Source organism: Octopus bimaculoides, chromosome 12 (assembly GCF_046866305.1).
Source record: "Octopus bimaculoides isolate indiv1 chromosome 12, ASM4686630v1, whole genome shotgun sequence".
NCBI classification, from domain to species: Eukaryota; Metazoa; Mollusca; class Cephalopoda; order Octopoda; family Octopodidae; genus Octopus; species Octopus bimaculoides.
Genome location: NC_142939.1, coordinates 58,842,826 through 58,863,983, shown reverse-complemented (window position 1 = coordinate 58,863,983; position 21,158 = coordinate 58,842,826). Strand labels below are relative to the sequence as shown.

At 36.9% G+C, this 21,158-nt stretch overlaps 1 protein-coding gene across 8 annotated transcripts in view; it reads right to left on the bottom strand.

The window, feature by feature from the left end:
- The window catches only part of LOC106883605 (dynactin subunit 3), a 57,699-nt gene that overhangs the window by 27,545 nt on the left and 8,996 nt on the right, over positions 1 to 21,158 (bottom strand). For all 8 annotated transcript variants that reach the window (XM_089361100.1, XM_089361101.1, XM_089361102.1 and 5 more), the window contains 2 exons: positions 15,970 to 16,054; positions 15,022 to 15,108 (listed from right to left, as the gene is read on the bottom strand). In XM_089361100.1, the coding sequence (XP_089217226.1) occupies positions 15,022 to 15,108; positions 15,970 to 16,054 (172 nt within the window). The remainder of the gene's footprint in view (positions 1 to 15,021; positions 15,109 to 15,969; positions 16,055 to 21,158) is intronic.

The window sequence follows — 21,158 nt, the reverse complement described above, 5'->3', positions numbered from 1 at the left end:
CAGGAAGATGCATGGCTGTGTGGTTAAGAGGTTTGTATCCCAACATGTGGTTTTAGGTTCAGTCTCAGGAGAGAAAGAGAACATGAGTATGTGAGTATATATACTTTTTATGTATTAATTGGCAATAAGTTGAAAAAGTAGTTCAAGGGCCAAGAATTTCATGCTTGACACAGATTAAACTAACACTATGATAAGTGACATGTATGAATTTCATGGCCCTTGGATCACTCTAGTAACTTTCAGCCAAATCACCTGCTGAAGTGGCAGACTTGGGGCTTTATCGTATCCATCAAAGCCATGGAATGCAACACAGGTAGCCTTTGAACTAATGAGGCTATCCTAATTAATGTGGAAGCTGTGAATTAGTAGTTAAGATGCTGCACTCAAGTTTGTAAGATTCTGGTTTCAATTCCTGGACCAGGTGATGCATTGTGCTCTTGAGCAAAACACTTCATTTCATGTTGCTCCAGTCCCGGGAGGGAATATATATGCCACAAAATTTGGGAAACAGGCCTTATGAGGCTATGACTAGGGAAAGTCCTTTGATCCTTTTTTTTTAAATCCAAATTAATAAGATGAAACCCACATTATACAATACACAAAAACTACACAAAGTAACTGGCTACAATAACAACACCAGTCTGTGCAGGCCACTACTCTCTCCCACACATCTAAGCAATGAGAATAGTGTTATTCCATCTCCCATTTCTCCATGTATCCTGCTGGAGAAGTCCTAAACTTGAAATATCAATAAAAATAGAAAATATAAGGTAAACCTTCACCTGTTGTCCTTTTTTCACTTTTGTAGTTCATTTTGCATTGTTGCAGCCTTAACGAGTTTTTATTATCTAATTTAATATCACACAATGCTTCACCCAAAACTATTCCAATATATACACACAAACACACACATATACAAATTGTTCTAATATATACACACATCATACATTCATATATACATATGTGCGTGCACATACGCTCACGCACACATGCACTCTCACTCTCTCTCAGGAATAACTGATAAAGCCAAAAAACAACTCTAAATACCAACGGCCAGGTGTACAGAGTACTACAACAACAACATCAACACCACCACCACCACCACCACCAACAACAACAACACTACCACTCACCTCAATTCATAAAAGCAATTCTGTGATCAGGGATGCATTACTAATTCACAGAAGTACAAAGATAGGGAAGCAGAGAAAAATCAATGCTTTTAAATGATATGGCAATAGCAATGGAATTAGGTTTGGTACCATGCCACAATAAACAAAGCAGAGCAATGAGATCAACAGCAACCAGATGGAATGTCATTCATTGTGATATATATATACATATATATAATGCGTGTGTGTATGTGTGTACACATATATACATATATAACTTTATATATGTGTGTGTGTTATATATATACGTAGATAGATATATATATATGTGTATATATCTATATATCTATATATATGTATATAAGTATACATATATATGTATGTATATATATATATATATGTGAGTGTGTGTGTGTGTGTATGCATATAAATATATGACCTTAAAAAAACTAATGCTATCTTTGTCGGTCATTCAATTTCTCTCAACTGATCAATGGGCTGATTGAGTAAACAGATCAATGAATGAACCCACAATGAGTATGGGAAACAGCTGTAAGTCGAATTTGCAAGACTGAAATACTATGTAAAGACCATTATTTATACCTTGTTTTGTATATCACTTTGTGTAAAAGACTAGTTTAACTGGGAATGCAACCATGGATTTACGATATATCATAGAATGAAACTAGAACCTTGGACCCTGCCATAAGCATACACAGAGTTCTTCACTAATCTAAAAAAAACTTTTGTTACCCAGTGTACTTGTATTTACAGAGAGCTTATAGAGTATTTTGCCAGGATTGATAATTCCTCATTAATAACTGTTTGTGTGTGTGTGTGGTGTCAAAACAGGAAGTGTGTGTAAGGGGAGACAAATGTTCTAGGAACAGACATAAACTTCCTGTTGAAAAAGAGTTCATAACTCCAACTAAAAACATTTGTCTCACCTTACACACACTTCCTGTTTTAACACCACACTTCCTGCTTAACACAAACTTTTAACCTTTTTTTAAACCTACCACAACTCTCAATTCTCATGCATCCTTATTTTTCATTCTCCTTCTTGAAAATTTGCTTCGCAATGAAAGCTGGTTAGAAATCTTTATTAAAACATACTTCCAATTTAGCATTCTGCCTTATTCTTCATTTTCCTATATATGTATATACATACATACACACACATATATATATATATATATATATATATATATATATGAAAGTATACACATACATACAACCATATGCTTATAATGAATACTCACATATAAAAATGTGTGTGTGTGTGCATGTCAGTATTCTATTCAACTCTATTTAAAACGCAATGAAGCAGGTCTTTGAATATGGCTGCTAAGTAGAAAGTTCAGTCACCCAGGTAAAAATAGAAGACAATAAGAACAAACACATTACATACAAAAACAACAACAGCAGCAGTAATGAAAACAGGCAAAAAAAAAAAAATACAGAGGAAAAGAAAAGGGAAAAAATTAACTGCATCAACAACAAACTACATTATATATGATTTTATACAAATCACAAAATAAACAGCGAGCATGTGCGTGTGTGAGTGTATGTACGAGGGAGATAAGGGCAGTGGGAATGAAAGAGAGCGAGTGAGACAATGATAGAACAAGTGAGAGAGTGATAGAAAGAGAGAGATGTAGAGAGAGTGATGGAGAGATGGAGACAGGGAGAGAGAGAGAGAGAGAAGGAGGGAGGGTCTCCATGAGCTGGTAGAATCATTAGAATTCCAGAAAAATGCTTTGCAGTATATCTTTTGGCTCTTTATGTTCTGAGTTCATATCCTACTGAGGTCAGTTTTGCTTATCCACTCGCCGAGATTCTTTAAAATAAAGTACAAGTCCGGTCAAGTGCTGGAGTCTATGGTGTGAACTAACCCCCCAACCTTTCTCAAAATCATTGATCTTGTGGCTAAATTTAAAAAAAGGCAATAAGCAAACCATTATTAGAATATTGGATTGACCAAATCATTGGAATCAGATAAACTGTTTTACAATATTTCTTCTGGTTCTTTACATCATCATCATCACCGTTTAACATCTGCTTTCCATGCTGGCATGAGTTGGACAGTTTGACATGGAGCTGGCAAGCAGGGAGCTATCCAGACTCCAATTGTCTGTTGTGGCATGGTTTCTATGGCCAGATACCCTTCCTAATGCCAACCACTTAACAGAGTGTGTTGGATGCTTCTTTATGCGCCACTGGTACAGGTGCATTTACGCAGCACCATTACAGGTGCATTTATGCAACACTGGCACAAGTGCGTTAATGCAACACCAACACAGGTGCTTTTTATGTGGTACCAGCACCTGAAAGGACAAACCTGTATGTGTGGAAGACAGTGATTTTACTAAGCTTGACCTAAGCTCAGATCCAACTGAAGTCAGAAATACCTTTCACTTTCATTCACTTAAGCCCTACAATCTCTACAAAGTTTACGCCATTGATGACTTTTCTCCACTCTTCTCAACACTTATGCCTTTTCTGCTTCTTTCCAGTTTCAACTCTGCTTTTTCAGATCTGCCTCAACATCTCACTTCCAGCTATTTTTAGAGTGTCCTCTCTTCCACCTCCCTTGTGGGTTCCAGTCCAGACATGTTTCCCTGAGGGAAGGCCTACCTCTCCCATCTTGTTGGGTTAGAATTGTCATTAAAGCTTCTTCTGTAACTTTGCATTTTTTCTAGGTAGGAGTGTTAGCCCTCTGCAAACCCATTTTTACCCCTGAGAACAGGAGGTCAATATTAATCTGGCCTTTATCCTTCGACCTCCCTAACATGGGAGACTCTACAAGGAGCTTGTGGAGTTCTGCTGGTGATACACACAAATCATCACAACAAGGACTGGACTTTATCCATTCAGAGTCAATTAATGTACTGAGGTTGATGATATCAACAAAATACCCTCCCTTCAAAATCGCTAGCTTTATTCCTAAACCAGGAAGAATTATTGAAGCTATCAGCTGTAACCTTCACCCGACACCCCTGTGGCAAATTAGAAACTGCCAATGCCATCACTGTCACCACCACCATTTTCTTTCCAAAGTAATTTATTAAATTAGTAAGCAAACACAGTGATGTCACAAGCATTTGTCAATCTCTGCTGCCGATAACAATAATGTCCAGACAATGGTAAAATCAATATGCTATTGGTTATACTTCTTCTCCTCCAACAGTTCTAACTTTTGAAAAGATGCAGTAAGCTGAAAGTTATTTTCATACTTGAACAAGTTAGTCCATTTAGGGGAAAATTGCCAAGTAGATTTGTAATTATAAAGTACTTTTTAATACTGTTTATATAATGTTTTTTTCTCCAAAATAATACTGATTATCATTTCTAATTTAGGCATAAAGCCAGCAATTTGGAGGAGAGGAATTTAATCAATACCAACAACCTTAGTACTTGACTGGTACGATATTTTATTGACCCCCAGAGCTGATGAAAAGTAAATCTGGCTCAAGGTTATGGAAGACAGTACCCAATGTGGAGCGCAGTGAGACTGCAACCGAAACCATGTGATAGCTGAGTGAGTTTCTTAACCACACGGCCATGTCTGTGCCTATATAACTTGTCGCTATTTTCAAGTGCATGTTGATTAGGCCATCTTTAAATAATATTATATCATAGCTCCAAATCTGAATTTTATTAATCTTCACTGAGCAATTTGCAAGAGCTCTTTACAGAAAAAGGCATTTTCCAAGTCTGCAATGCATTTATGCCTATTATATATGTGTGTGTGTGTGTGTGTGTGTGCATGTGTGTGTGTGTGTGTGCATGTGTGTGTGTGCATGTGTGTGTGTAGAATAGATAGCCAGATATACATATATCTAGTTATATCTATGTACACACACACACATACCCTCACTTTCTTTTACTGATTTTGGCAGATCTGCAGCCATGCTAGGACACCACCTTTATTCATGTCAGTCTGAAATTTAGCTTATCGACCCCTATTTATCAAATTATTTATATACCTTCAGATGCATTAGTGATACAACCAGATGCACCATTTTATATCAGCATACACAACGCCATCCAAATCCACACGCTCTCACACACACACGACAGGCTCGTGTAAATTTCACACCATCATATTCCACTTGTAAAAGATGGTCGAGTTGAGGCACCTGTACACGACACTTGCCTAAGGTACTAAACAGCTGGATCATACGTGGTTGCACAGCTAACTTCTTGCCCAGACAGCAATGCCATCTGCATCTATATATTAATTATTTGTTAGTGTTCGTTACATTGACTTCAAATCTCATTGGATTGTTACTTGAAATTATGAGAAATGTGAGAATGTCAAATATTGCTCTGCAGTGGGTTAACATAAACGGCAAATAATAATGACAATGTAGATGATCATGATGATGGTGGTGGTGATGGAGGTAGTGATAGAGGTGGTGGTGGTGACGGAGGTGGTGGTGATGATGATGGTGATGATGGTGATGGTGGGAATGATGGTGGAGGTGATGATGGTGATGGTAGTAGTGCTGATGATGGTGATGATGATGCTGATGACTTCAATAAAAATGCTGGTAGTAATCCTGTTGTTATTGATGCTGCTTGTGGTGGTGGCAATGTCTATGGGTCTATGTTTAGTGTGTACACAATGGTATAAATGAAAAAAAAAAGTCTAACAACATTAATATACACTCACACACAAAGATTTGCAACTTTAAAAAAATTTCTTTTCCTTTTTTTTGGTTACTTTTATTCAATACTGACAGATGATAACAATTATATAAATTATTTTGTTCCTAATAAGTAAGAGTATTACATTGAATGACTCAGGATAATTGAAGATGTTTTTCTTTCTAATTACCAAAAAAAAAAAAAAAAAAAAAAAAAAAAAACCAAGTAAACAAACAAACAAAAAATTGTTTAGTTAATTAGAGATAAATATTCTAAAGTGGAGGTAATGTGAGCGAAAATCACTCCCCTAATTGGCTGCAATTAAAATTAAAAAAAAAAAAGAACTAAAAAAGAATTACCCTTATCTGTTTTTATTCTTTTGCTATTTTTATTCTTTTTTAAAAAATTGAAAAAACACAAAGAAAAAACTAAACAGATGGAAATGTTTATACTGATGGTTTCAATACTGTAAATATTTGTTGCTGTCGTTGTAGTTGTTGTTACAGTCATTTGTCCATGGTAACGATAAAATTTAAAGACCTCCTCCAAAGTCCCAAGGACCTTTCAAGGAGCGAGTAAATAGCTGATTGCACAACATCAAGATGAAAAGATAAAGCCCCTCTCACACTCTCTCTCTCTCTCTCTCTTTCTCTCCACCCCTTGATAGGATGCCAATCTCTCTTAGCTGTTACTTTCCAACATGACCAGCTAATTAATTATTCCTGACAGCATTGGCTTTACTGGTACCATATAAGGCGGTAGCATTCCCAGATGATCTCTTACCTATTACTGACAGCACTGCCAGAAATGGTACTGTGTAGGGTGTAACATTCCCAAAAGATTCTTAGCGGAATTTTGCTAAAGTGGTACCATATAAGGTGCAACATTCTTAGATTATCTGCTACCTGTCTCATATCATTTGATTCATGTCTATTTTTTCTTTCATACTTCAAGTCCCACTGCACAGTGCCTTAGGGAAGTGCTTTTTTTACTTTAGCCTCAGGTTGCCCAAAGCCTTGTGAGTCGATTTAGTAGATGGAAACTGAAAGAAACCCATCATATAATATGGCTGTATGGTAAGAAGCTTGCTTCCCAACAACATGGTTCCAGGTTCAGTCCCACTGCATGACACCTTGGCCAAGTGTTTTCTACTATAGGCTCGGGCCGACCAAAACCTTGTGAGTGAATTTGGTAGACGGAAACTGAAAGAAACCCATCATATATGTGTGGGTGTATTTATGTGTGTGTGTTTTTGTGTCTGTGTTTGTCTACTCACACCCACCATTGCTTGACAACTGATGTTGGTGCGTTTACATCCCTGTAACTTAACAGTTTGGCAAAAACACTGATAGAATAAGTACTAGGGTTAAAAAAAAAGTCCAGGGGTTGATTTGTTCAACTAAAACCCTTTAGGGCGGTGCTCCAGCATGGCCGCAGTGAATTAATTGAAACAAGTAAAAGAATAAAAGAAGATATATATATATATATATACACGTGTGTGTCTATGCGTTCCCTGATGCAGTGGTTGCATATAAGCATCATTGTCATATAAGCAAATAAGCATCATTGTCATATAAGTGAAGCTGTTTGTTTCCAATGTATAGAAATAGGGAAATATTAATCTTTTTGTAGTGATAGGCAATGGTTGGCAACAGGAAAGGCATCTGGCAGTGGAAAATCTGCCTCAGTAAATTTCATCTGTTCCAAGCAAGCATGGAAAAATGGACATTAAATGAGGAGGATGATGATGACAACGATGATGACAACAACAACAATAAGTTGAACAGGTTTGCAATCAAGCAACCTTTTGCATATACTGATCACGCACCAGTAAGATACTAAGACACAATGTGTTTCGCAGGCCTTCTTCAAATACTTCTTTGCCTATCCTACCTAATAAGCAAAAAGTTCCATTACTATTGTCTCTGCCCACCACGCTTCATAAATTATGGTGTACTCCTTTCAGTTGGTGACCTGTTGATCCTGCATAAGTTTCTATTGCATAATATAATTTATGCCTACCTCTGTACGTATATCTACATATATATATATATATATATATATATATATAGCGAGCTTGCTAGTACATATATATATATATATATATATATATATATATATATATATATATATATACATATATATACATATATATATACACATATATATATATATATATACATATATATATATATATATATATACATATATATATACATATATATATATACATATATATATATACATATATATATACATATATATATATACATATATATATATACATATATATATATACATACATATATACATATATATATATACATATATATATATACATATATATATATACATATATATATATACATATATATATATACATACATATATATACATACATATATATACATACATATATATACATATATATATATACATATATATACATATATATATATACATACATATATACATATATATATATACATATATATATATACATATATATATATACATACATATATATACATATATATATATACATACATATATATACATATATATATATACATACATATATATACATACATATATATACATATATATATATACATACATATATATACATATATATATATACATACATATATATACATACATATATACATACATATATACATACATATATATATATATATATATATATATATATATATATATATATATATATATATATATATATATATATATATATATATATAGAGCGAGCTTGCTAGTACATATATATATATATATATATATATATGAGGAGGTGCTGAAAAGTTCCTGGCTCTGGGTAAAATAAAATACAGGAGGATCAGTTGCGGCATGTGAAAAGCACCCAGTACACTCTGTTGGCATTAGGAAGGGCACCCAGCTGTAGAAACCATACGTCAACAGACAACTGGAGTCTGGACAACTCTTGCTAGCCAGCTCCATCTCAAACCGTCCAACCCATGTCAGCATGGAGAGTGGACATTAAACGATGATAATGATATTCCCTTCTCAGATTCACCCACTTATTGCAGCGGTCCTTCAGTTTTACGAAGCCCTCTAAAAGAACTCATCAGGTCGGCCTCCAGCCAAGCCTTCCATGATACCCTTAAAGCCAGGAACTTTTCAGCATCCCTTCATAGTTGGTATATTTGTAGAAAACTCAGTTACAATGTATAAATATCAAAAGTTGTATCCATTTGTTTGCAGAGCTTAGTTTCTATCTACAGACCTCCGAGTTATGGGCCCAGCAGGCTTTCACTGACCACTCTGCTCAACGAGTGATTAAAGCAAATATATAATGTATAATTTCTTTTATTGTCTGTTCTGCGTTACATTACTTCTATTATATCATCCACCATGTGTCATTATTTATTTATCTCGATGCATCGGACTGTGTCAAATGTACGAAACACACTAACCACACGACGCATGCTGCAGCACTAGGATGTTAATTTACTTACTCAAAGGTGACATGTCATTCTGTTGATACTCTGAGAATCACATTTGACAAACCACATGCGTAGATCTGTGTGCTGCAGATTTTTCTGAGTGTCTCCTCGTTTGCCAGTTTACAGATCAACCAGAAGCAAATCAATTCGGTAATTGATCTTCCAGCACAGCATAGCAAGCGAGCTTGCTAGTACATATGTATTGATGCTTTCCACTAGACAATTCATAGATGCTTTTCACTCCACTCAAGTCTGTTATTCATGTCACAAACATACATCAACACAACTCTCTACCGCATACATCTGCTGATAATTTTCATGCCCATACATTTTCTCCATTCACTTGCATTGTTTGTCACGCAGATAATGATAATAAGAAGAATAATCCCTTCTAATTTTGGCACAAGGCCAGTGATTTTGAGAGGAGGGGACAAATTGATTACATTGGCCCTACTACTTGACTGGTATATTATTTTTTTGACCCCCTAAAGCAGTGGCTTTCAACTGGGGTTTATATAACTTGGGGGTGAAATTTTATTTCCCACAAGAGTTCCAGATCCCAGTTATGAACTCATTTGCATACAGCCAATCAGAGCTCAACTATCAAACTGATTTATGAGCGCATAACAAATGATGGGCAATAAAATAAGGTCACTTGGGTAAGGAATGACTATAAGCCTAGTACTTATTAGATCAGTCTCTTTTGCCGAACTGCTAAGTTACGAGGATGCAAACACACCACCATTGGTTGTCAAGTAATGTTGGGGGGACACACAGACACACAAACATATACACACACATACATATATATACGACGGGCTTCTTTCAGTTTCCGTCTACTAAATCCATTCACAAGGCTTTGGTCAGCCCGAGGCTATAGTAGAAGACACTTGCCCAAGGTGACATGCAGTGGGACTGAACCCAGAACCATGTGGTTGGTAAGCGAGCTACTTACCACACAGCCACTCCTGCACCTACTTATTCACAGATCATGAGTCTAAATAAGCTGTAGTTGTTTAACCCTTTAGCATTGGCCCAAATATTCTACCCGTTTTGTGTTCAAACTTACAAGGTCAGGCTTCTCACGCCTACCCTGCAATGTCATTCTAAAAATAAACAATCCCATCATTGACATTTCAAAGCTAAAAGGTAATGCCTGATTAACTCAAAACAATGTGAATGAATAAGCAATATCTATGGCAGCAATAATCTGAATGCTAAAGGGTTACACATTTTTGATAGGTTACTAAATCCTACATTCTGCCTCAGTCCAAGTCTCTCTGTCAGCAATAAGTACCAGAAATCTGAGAATGCTGCAATAAATTTCATCATTCCTTTTTACAACTTTTACCCCCCCCCCCCCCCCAAAAAAAAACAACAGAGCTAAACACCAGCTCTTGATTGTCCTTCAAGGATTAGAGGAAATTTATATTACATAAGAAAACTAAAATCTCTGTAAGCTCACAAAAGGAAAAGCTAAATGAACAGGCAAAGTTGTAACTGCATGCCAATATCAACATATTTTGTAAGAATGTTACAAAGGTGAGGTTAAAACTACGACAAAAACATCTTGTTCAGTCAATAATTTGTCTAACTATTTATCTGTGGCTAAATTTGGCACCATCTTAAGACTAATCTAAACAATCTTTGTTGCCAAGGCAGTTTCATATTATAATAAGTTTCTGAGTTGTAGGATGTAGACTTACTTGTGTGGCTTAGAATAAGCTCTGTCGTCCAAAGTGAAGAGCGAGTTAGTGAGCGAGAGGGGTGCATATGAGCATGAGTATATATGTGGGTGTACATAGAATATATACACAAACACACGTTTAGATACATACATATATATATATATACAGACACATAGATGCAGTATACATAGCCAAGTGGACATACAAACATACACCTATAAGCATGCATACACACATATACACACTCACACGAAGAGATACACATACACATACAGCACTTGTTCATACATAGATACAAACACACATGCATGCACGATACAAATATACACACAAACACCTATATACAATCACACATACACATGCATACAAACATGTATGCATACACACACATACACATATGTATACAAACATATATACATAGACACACAAATGTTACAAACATAGACATACATATATGAACAGCATTTGTTCATACATACATACATACATTTACATATATTATACACACACACACACACACACACACACATTGCAGTTAGGTGGAAAGTGTCCATATGAAGATGTGTGCTCATAATATTGAAACACTGAAGCTGAGAAAATATTTTAAAAAGAAATCAGAATTAAGCCAAAGCTATTTTCGCTCAAAGCATTGCAATCAATAATTGACCGAGATATATGCATCTACATCATCATCATCACCACCACCATCATCATCACCATTATCTTGAAACATATTCACTACTAAATGTAATTGCTATGATGTCATATAAGTTTTTGGAGAAAGGTCATAGGTGAGTGGCTTCGAGTTGCCATTTCCTTTGGGTCTGAGTGAAGCCTTAGAGTTTTGGAGATGAAGAATTTCACTGATTGGAAGTATATGTAAGTGAAACAGTAAAAGTCTTCATCTCTAAAACTTTAAAGCTTCATTCATTTAGTTAACTCTTTCAATGGTTTTTACTCACTGGACTGTGGCCAAGCTGGGGCACTGGATAATAGAGAACAGTTGATAAAGTCAACATCAACCCCCCCCCCCCCCCCCCCCAGTACACCTTTATGTTATCAAACTTGGAAGAATCAAAAGCAAAAGTGGGAGCTGCGGGGGGGGGGGGGGGGGGGGGCAATTTTGCATCGGTCCTAAAATGTAACATCAACCCCAGTACACCCTTGTTTTATCGAACTTGGAAGGATCAAAAGCCAAAATGGTAGCTGGGGGAGGGGCAGTCTTAAAACAATATCAACTTTAAAACACCCTTACCAACCTTACCAACCGCTGAAGAATCGAGGGCCGGAGAAGCTACTGGGTTTGTTCCAAAGTTTTACATCACAAGCACATGTCTATGCTTGCTCCACACATCTACCCCAACACACATATGTATAGAGAAGAAGAAGGTTTTTACTCCATCTATTAACCCTAAGGCAGTTCTCTAAGAGAAGACAAAGCCAAACTTCAGCCCACAGGACTTTCTGAATGGTACACCTAATGAAAAATTATGTTGTATTTTTTTAGTAGTGCGCAAGTGTGGCAAGAAGTTTGCTTCCCAGCCACATGGTTCTGGGTTTCAGCTCCACTGTGTGGCACCTCAGGCTAGTATCTTTATTATAACCCTAGGTCAACCAAAGCTCTGTGAGTAGATTTGGTAGATAGAAACTGAAAGAAGGCCATTGCATATATATATATGTGTGTGTCTGTGTTTGTCCCCATCCCCACTACTTGACAGTGTTGGTTTGTTTACATCCCCATTACTTTGCGTTTCGGCATAAGAGACAACTAGAATAAGTAACAGGCTTTAAGAGATTGAAATGAAAATTCCATCAGTGAGTGGAATCATAAAACATCCTCAGCTGACAAAGAAAACTCAGGGCTGACAGCAGGAAATGTGAATAAAAGGTAAAGTGAGTTCCAGAGCGGTTGGATGGTTTGCTAGAAATAACAGCCAGATCTTCTCCAAATTAGACGCCCTTCATTTTGCAAAATGCAAAGACATAGTATTCTAGTCCAATGAACATTGTCACCTACAACAAATCTCTCTCAAATCATATTCTATCATCATCATCATCATTGTTTTAATGCACACACACACAGACATACATACACACACATGCACACATACATGCATGCATACATACACACACACTGAGAAACACACATGCGCAAAAACAAACAAAAGCAAAAAAGAACGCAGCGTAAATAATGGTCAGAATCAAGTCTATTGATAAGGTTGCAAGATTCAAAGAAAATTTTAGGAGAATAAAAAGAAAAAGAAGTGGAAATTTTACCGGTGAGTGTGTTAAATTTTAAGGCACAATAAGAAAATGACTCTCCTCAGACACAACAGAAGATGTATTATTTGTTTACAAAATAGATATAAGATAAAAGAAATTGTGGCATAACTACAAAGTTGTACCCCCCGACTTTGGAAGGTCCGGATGCACATACGCACATAATAGAGAAAAATGAAACAAATATGGACTTGCTCCCAAAAACCACAGAGTGGGGAACACTTCTCAAAAATAACCTGCAATTGTTTCCTTCAAAATTCCTACATGCTCGAAATTTACATACATCAAGGTATATTTGTAGAAAATTTAACGAAAAAATATTCATTTTCCTGGAAGTTAAGAGGAATTTAAGTGGACTCTGGTGGAATTTCCGAAAATTGTCCCCCACCCCCATCCCAAAACACTTTCACCGAAAATTTTTGTATATCCGGAATCTACATAATAAATAATATATGCATAGAAAATTTCATTAAAAAATATTCATTTTTCTGCAAGGTATGACCTTCCAAAGTCGGTGGGGTACAACTCTGTAGTTATGCCGAAATTGTCAACTTTTATATTCATTATAGGTAATCTTCCAGTTTCGGGAGGTAAAATAAAGTAAATAAAATACAAGGGAAATAACTTAACGTCTTACTAGTATTATCCGTACTACTCTGAAATGTATTTTTTTTTTAGCTGTTTATAAATAAAATCACACACGTGATTGAAGTTAACTGTTTATATATAAATCACACACGTGATTGAATATCATAGTACCGGCTGCACAACAACTTATGGTAATCTTCCAGTATAGGGAAATAACGGTCAAACTAAAGCGTTTGACCCGAGCTCAAAAATAAAGCGAACGGGTGGGGTGAGGAGAGTACGGATAATACTAGTAAGACGTTAAGTTATTTCCCTTGTATTCTTATTTACTTTTTTTACCTCCCGAAACTGGAAGATTACCTTCATTATATATAATGATTCCGGTATAAATTAATATTACTAAGAAATATTACCGGTCCCTGACGGTACGCCACATCAGATAATTCGAGAAGCACTGCTCTAGATAATCAACCAGAGAAATAACAAACATAAGGGAGGCAACTCAAAGTCTTGCTACTTCTTCGCTGTTATTACACTAACAGCGCTGAGCTGGCAGAACAACTAGACAAAACGCTTAGAAGTGCGTCGTCTGTTTTTTTATTTTCTGAGTTCAAATTTCACTGAGGTTGATTTAGCTTTTCATCCTTTCGATGTCCATAAAATAAGTACCATTCATGTACCTAGGGGGCCTTTAAAATACAAATTCAATGTAATCGAATTCCACTTCTCAAAATAGAAAAAAAAATTTTTTTTAAAAAGGCTGCTGACTCATTGCTAAAATTTGAAACCGTTATTAAAATAAAAATGGTAAGCTGGCAGAATTGTTGACGCGTTGGGCAAAATGCTTAAAGGCATTTCATTCAGTTTCACATTGAGTTGAAATGCTATCAAAGTCGACTTATTTTATTAGGCCTGAAAGGATGAAAAGCTAAGTACCAGATGGGTACTGGGGGCGAATTACTCCTTTCCCTGAAATTCCTGGCCTTGTGCCAAAATTTGAAACTACTACTACTACTAAGCTAAACACAGTGAGCTGGAAAATTGGTAATGTTAGACAACATAACTCAGGAATTTTGTATTTGGATCCGTCTACCAATTTTTTTTCTCCCCCACCACTCTCAGAGCCCCTTACAGAAAGCATCATGAACAACACAGCCCTTTATTCTTTGGATAAGGCTTGATATCAGGTGTAAAGTTAATATGTGACACACTTACCAGCCAGGATCATTTCTGTTTTGGCTGATGGAGTTATGGTAAGTTCATCAGCGAATTCTGGATCCAAATATTTTTGAAGGTCTGGTACTAAAAAAATAGACATTAAAAAGAAAACATTCAGTTGGTTCTATTTGACAGAAATTTAGAAAAGAGAGAGAGAGAGAGAATGTTTAGAGTCTGACAACCATTTTGAAGGAAGGGGTTCACTGAGTTCACATGAAGTTAACCAATTGAGAAATATTTCTAATCTTAGACAGAATGCAACTTCAGTCAACAAATTAACAGAAATTCTTCTACAGACGTCAATAGTTCACCAGAATCATGCTTATCATTATCATCATAATTGTTTTAGCATCCACTTTTCCATGATCAGCATGAAAAGAGTTAAAACTTTAAACAACATTTAAACTATTTAATTTTTTAAAAAGCCTGAGTAAAATTTTATATTTTAAACAGTAAACATTCAAAATTTTAAATTTTAAACACGATTCACCCTGTCCCTCTATCATACTTTGATCTCTCATCACCTGGCATAAGGCAGGGCCTTCAATGCTACACCTGCCTCAGTTGAGGGGTTCTTGTCTTGTGAGTTGTTTGGTATCCTCCACTACTACTAGTGACACACAAAAAGCACCCAGTACACACTGTAAAGTGGTTGGTATTAAGAAGGACACACAAAAAGCACCCAGAACACTCTATAAAGTGGTTGGTGTTAAGAAGGACACACAAAAAGCACCCAGTACACTCTGTAAAGTGGTTGGTGTTAAGAAACCATGCCAAAGCAGACATACAGAGCTTGGCACAGTCCCCCTGGCTCACCAGTTCTTGTTGAACTGTCCAACCCATGCCAGCATGGAAAACAGATGAATGACGATAATGATGTATTTGAAATTTTAAACAATACATTTAAACAAATAGATTTCTATTTTTACCAAATGTTTCACTTACATTTATTAAAGGTTTCGGTGATGTTCTTACGCCCAGCCACAGAAACATTTATTTTGGAATGGACATTGTTCAATGCATCAATACACTGCAAAAAAAAAAATGAATTTCACTTTGCTACATGTTCTAAACAAAACTTGTCTGCAAAGATACAATAAGAATTTGCTTGAAATAAATACAACAGACTTGTTAAGAAGCAAAGAGAGAGGGATTAAATCGAATAAGAAAAGCATATGTGACCTTTTTCAAAATCAAAATAAGAAATGCAAGCATTTAATTTCCAGGAAAAAAATTAATATTGAGCAAGTATAAAAATAAGTAACGAATAAAAATATAAAATATATGTAGAAGTAGGGTTTATTGTTTAAATTTAGTACAGGCCTAAGGAAGTTTCATGGTTAATCTGTGATTAACTCAAGTTATTCACATGAACTTGAAGTAATGTCATACAAATCCTATTAAAGAGAGATCTGATGTGTGTTACCTTGTAGGAAAAGGTGGGGGAGAAAAGAGAGAGAAAGAGAAGAGGAAAAAATCCTATTGAGTTCTTTAGGGTTTGCATGCATATACACACACTTACACAGAAAATATCAAGTAATCACTATTTGTCTCTAAAATCCACATTTAACTACATCTAACATGTAATTACGAAATCCACTAACTTTGGGACATGCATAACTTGTTGATCTGTATAACCGTCTTTGAAATATGCTGTCACCATTTTGGTAAAATGGATATCGAAATCATAATAATAATGACAGGGATGATGATTTTGATAAGCATAAACAAAGAGAAAGAAAGGTACAAAGAGGTAGAATATCTACAGTATAACTAAAAACAATAATTAAATGTTGAAAAAATTTGTTGGTAGACTCTAAAATAATCTCGTGTGTAAAGACTATCAAAGAGGTAGGGTTTCTAAGGCTTCCCTTTCTTTGTACGAAAGGCTGAATTATAAGGTGTATGTAAGGGAAAAGTGAGCTGAATATATCTGCATGAGCCATGTTTAGGGAAATGAATAGTTATCAATGGCATTGGATGAGGATAGAAAAATAGAAACAGTAAAAGCTCTGGTATGGACATGAACAAATAATAAATGAATGGATTGCAAAGAATATGTTAAACAATGCTGGTTGTTAGTGAGAAACAGTAATTACTGTAGACAATGGTTAAATAAGAACTTGAAATAAGAAGTGATTGGGCCATAATGAAAACAATGATCTTGCAGATGAGATGAAGCTGGATCAAAACTGTTGTTAGAATACTGGGTCTGCCATTATAATGCAGACCCTTCCAATTCATGCCAGCATGCAAAACGAAAAAGTTAATAGTTTAATAGCGTTGGAGTGGCTGTGTGGTAAGTAGCTTGCTTACAAACCACATGGTTCCGGGTTCAGTCCCACTGCATGGCACCTTGGGCAAGTGTCTTCTACTATAGCCTCGGGCCGACCAAGGCCTTGTGAGTGGATTTAGTAGACGGAAACTGAAAGAAGCCCGTCGGATATATGTATATATATATATATGTATGTATGTATGTGTGTGTATATGTTTGTGTGTCTGTGTTTGTCCCCCCCAACATCGCTTGACAACCAATGCTGGTGTGTTTACATCCCAGTAACTTAGTGGTTCGGCAAAAGAGACCGATAGAATAAGTACTAGGTTTCCAAAGAATAAGTCCTGGGGTCGATTTGCTCGACTAAAGGCGTGCTCCAGCATGGCCACAGTCAAATGACTGAAACAGGTAAAAGAGTAAAAGAGTAAATGATTTTGTATATTTATCTATAGATATATACAGGATATGTGGTCTAAAATTGACAATATTTTATGTCACTTTTTCTTTTTTCAGGAAGAGCTTGATGTATTGATGAAAGGCAACAGCGTTGGAGAGCATAAAGATTAAAGATGTAGTTGAGAAAAAGGTAATTGGCAAGGAGGACTGGAAGCCATCTGAATTTCGGAAAAGAGTTACCTGTATAATGAGGATTTATGCTGGGTGTCCAAAATGCCAACATCATAACTGCTGCTCAATGCCCTGTGAACACATGACATGGACATCATGAAAACCAAGTTCCCCTAAACTGTGATGGTCGTTAGGTGTGTCTCCAGAGAGGGTGACATCATGCTGCCCCACACCTTTGAACAAGGCTTTAAGCTTAGTTCCGATGGCTATGTGAAGCTGCTGGACACTGTGGTCAAACCCCAGCTGGAGAGGGTTGCTGCTGGACACTGTGGTCAAACCCCAGCTGGAGAGGGTTGCTGCTGGACACTGTGGTCAAACCCCAGCTGGAGAGGGCTGCTGCTGGACACTGTGGTCAAACCCCAGCTGGAGAGGGTTGCTGCTGGACACTGTGGTCAAACCCCAGCTGGAGAGGGTTGCTGCTGGACACTGTGGTCAAACCCCAGCTGGAGAGGGTTGCTGCTGGACACTGTGGTCAAACCCCAGCTGGAGAGGGTTGCTGCTGGAAGACCATATGTCAGGCAGTAGGATTTGGCTCCTTGCTATACCCTGGAAAGACTCAGAAGTGGTGGTCAGTGAATTTCTATGACTTCAGCCCCAATTTCTGGCCTCTTAATTTAACCTGATTGCAATCCTGTGGGTTGTTATTATGCATGAGGTGTGGTTGAGAAAGACACCAACCACTCTGCCTGCAACACCAAGGCGAAACTGGTGGCCAAGATCAAGGAGGTGTTCGAAGATCTCAGGGACACAGTGAGAAACACATGCATCAAGTTCCAAGCCAGCTTGAGGCCCTGATGAAAACTGAGGGCAGTTACTTTAAATAAACTGAACTGTTATCTCCCAGCTAATATTTTTGGGTTTCTTTAAAAATACTTATATTTTTGGATGGAATATTGTTTTCTTTTCCTTGTACGCAAACTGTCAAATTTTAGGAGAAATTGTAGGAGACAATTTGTCCAAAGTGCTATGCAGTGGAACTGAACTCAAAACCATGTGGTTGCAAAGTGATTTTCTTACCACACAGCCATGCCTCCACCCTTCTATTATAATTACAGAGCTTAATTATAGATTATTGCCAACATATTCTTGGCATTTTTACAACAGCTATAAGCTTATACTTCGGCCATATTAATAGTTCAGATGGGCTGGTGTGATGCCAGGTTTCTGTAACAAGAGTGCCAAAATTGGGTCCAGCCTGCAACAGCTTGCACTATCCTGTTTTGGAATGGTAGATAATAAAGACTGCCAATCAGCAAAATAGTAGAATACAGCACAGTGTAACTATACTTGATCTCGGGCAGTGATATTTGCAATTTGCAAAAGGATTAACTCTTGACCACTTCAAGTATGGTCTAAATGATTAAGAGCTGTTAATTCTCTATTCACTCCATCAAACCAGAAAATTTTGGCTGTGCTACAATTAATACTGGCTGTAGTAATAGCATGTATAAATACTTACAATAAAATCGTTGCTCAATTTTATCATCATCATCATCATCGTTTAACGTCCGCTTTCCATGCTAGCATGGGTTGGATGATTTGACTGAGGACTGGTGAAACCGGATGGCAACACCAGGCTCCAATCTGATTTGGCAGAGTTTCTACGGCTGGATGCCCTTCCTAACGCCAACCAATCAGAGAGTGTAGTGGGTGCTTTTACGTGTCACCCGCACGAAGGCCAGTCAGGCGGTACTGGCAACGGCCACGCTCAAAATGGTGCATTTTATGTGCCAACCGCACAAGAGCCAGTCCAGGGGCACTGGCAACGATCTCGCTCGAAAATCCCACGAAGGCCAGCCAGGCGGCACTTTCAAATATTATGCTTAATATTAATGTACCCAACACATTGTCAGATGAATGGTGACATCATAGGAGAGAGGACTCCTTTGTCTTGTCAGGAACAAGGTAAACCCTCTAGTGCTGGTGCCATGAAAAAAATGCGATATTTGGAACATAATTGAAGAAAGGGTTCTTAATCAATTCTATTGCATAATTTTTGTCTCAAAGTTCTCCACGTACTGGTGGGGGTGTACTGCTAGTGTCTCTCACATGTAAATATTGGTTCAGCTTCACGAATTGTACTTGCGTCATAATACTGGAAACATATTAATCGCCAAAAGGTTCCTGATTGCTCCAGTAATTTGTTATTCTGGGTAACTGTCTAATACCCATAATAATATTTATGGCAAAAAATGCCCGTATTTCATCTACGGTTTCAGGAAACCACAAGCTATCTTTTTTTCCGGCTTGTTTACATTCTGCGTAACGGTTTGTTTCTGCAGTAACCATTTCAAACAAGCATGCTGGAGAAAATAAGAAAAAGAAGTCTAAAGGTTTCGCTTCCTGAGAAAGACTATGGCTAGACCCTGTCTCCTCAGAAAAATTGTTAATAAAAATATTTCAAAAATCTTTACTCCATTCTGGTGTAAAATCATCCTTGCTGTCGCCATCGCTGCTTTCAGTTTCGGATACAGAAATATCCGATTCATTATCGTTCACCACGTGCTTTTGTAGCTCATTCATTCTTTTCTTTGATATCTCCATATCTCCTGTTGAAAAACCTTCAAATTCGGAATCACTGCTTGATAGCATGAAACTCCTCTCCATCTTCAAAGTTGAAAAAAATTAATGCCGCAAAAAATGTGGAAAAAAAATCTTCCAAAATTCACTGAGTTCAAATATCACACCAAACAATGTCGGAGACAATAACTCAACTGTTTGCAAAGTGAAATCAGGTGTTTTAACAAATGTACTAACGAGATTTGGGTTCAAATATACATTTAAATAACAATGGGTACTCTCGGCCGGCTACGGCCGGGTTGGTCTATGTCTGTGTTTGTCCCCACCATCATCACTTGATAAGCAAGGATGCTGTGCTTACATCCTTGTAACTTAGCAGTTCAGAAAAAGGGACCAATAGAATAAGTACTAGGCTTACAAACAATAAGTCCTGGGATCGATTTTTTTCGACTAAAACCCTTTAAGGTAGTGCTCCAGTATGGCCACAGTCAAATGACTGAAACAAGGAAAAGAATGAAAGAGAGTGACAGAGAGGGAAAGAGAGAGACAGTGACTTTGCCAGTGTTGGTGCCATAAAAAAAAAGCACCCAGCACATTCAATAAAGTGGTTGGCATTAGGAAGGGTCTCCAGGTATAGAAACCATACCAAAGCAGATACTAGAGCTTGGCACAGTGCTCTGGTTTGCTGGCCCCTGTCAAACCATCCAACCAA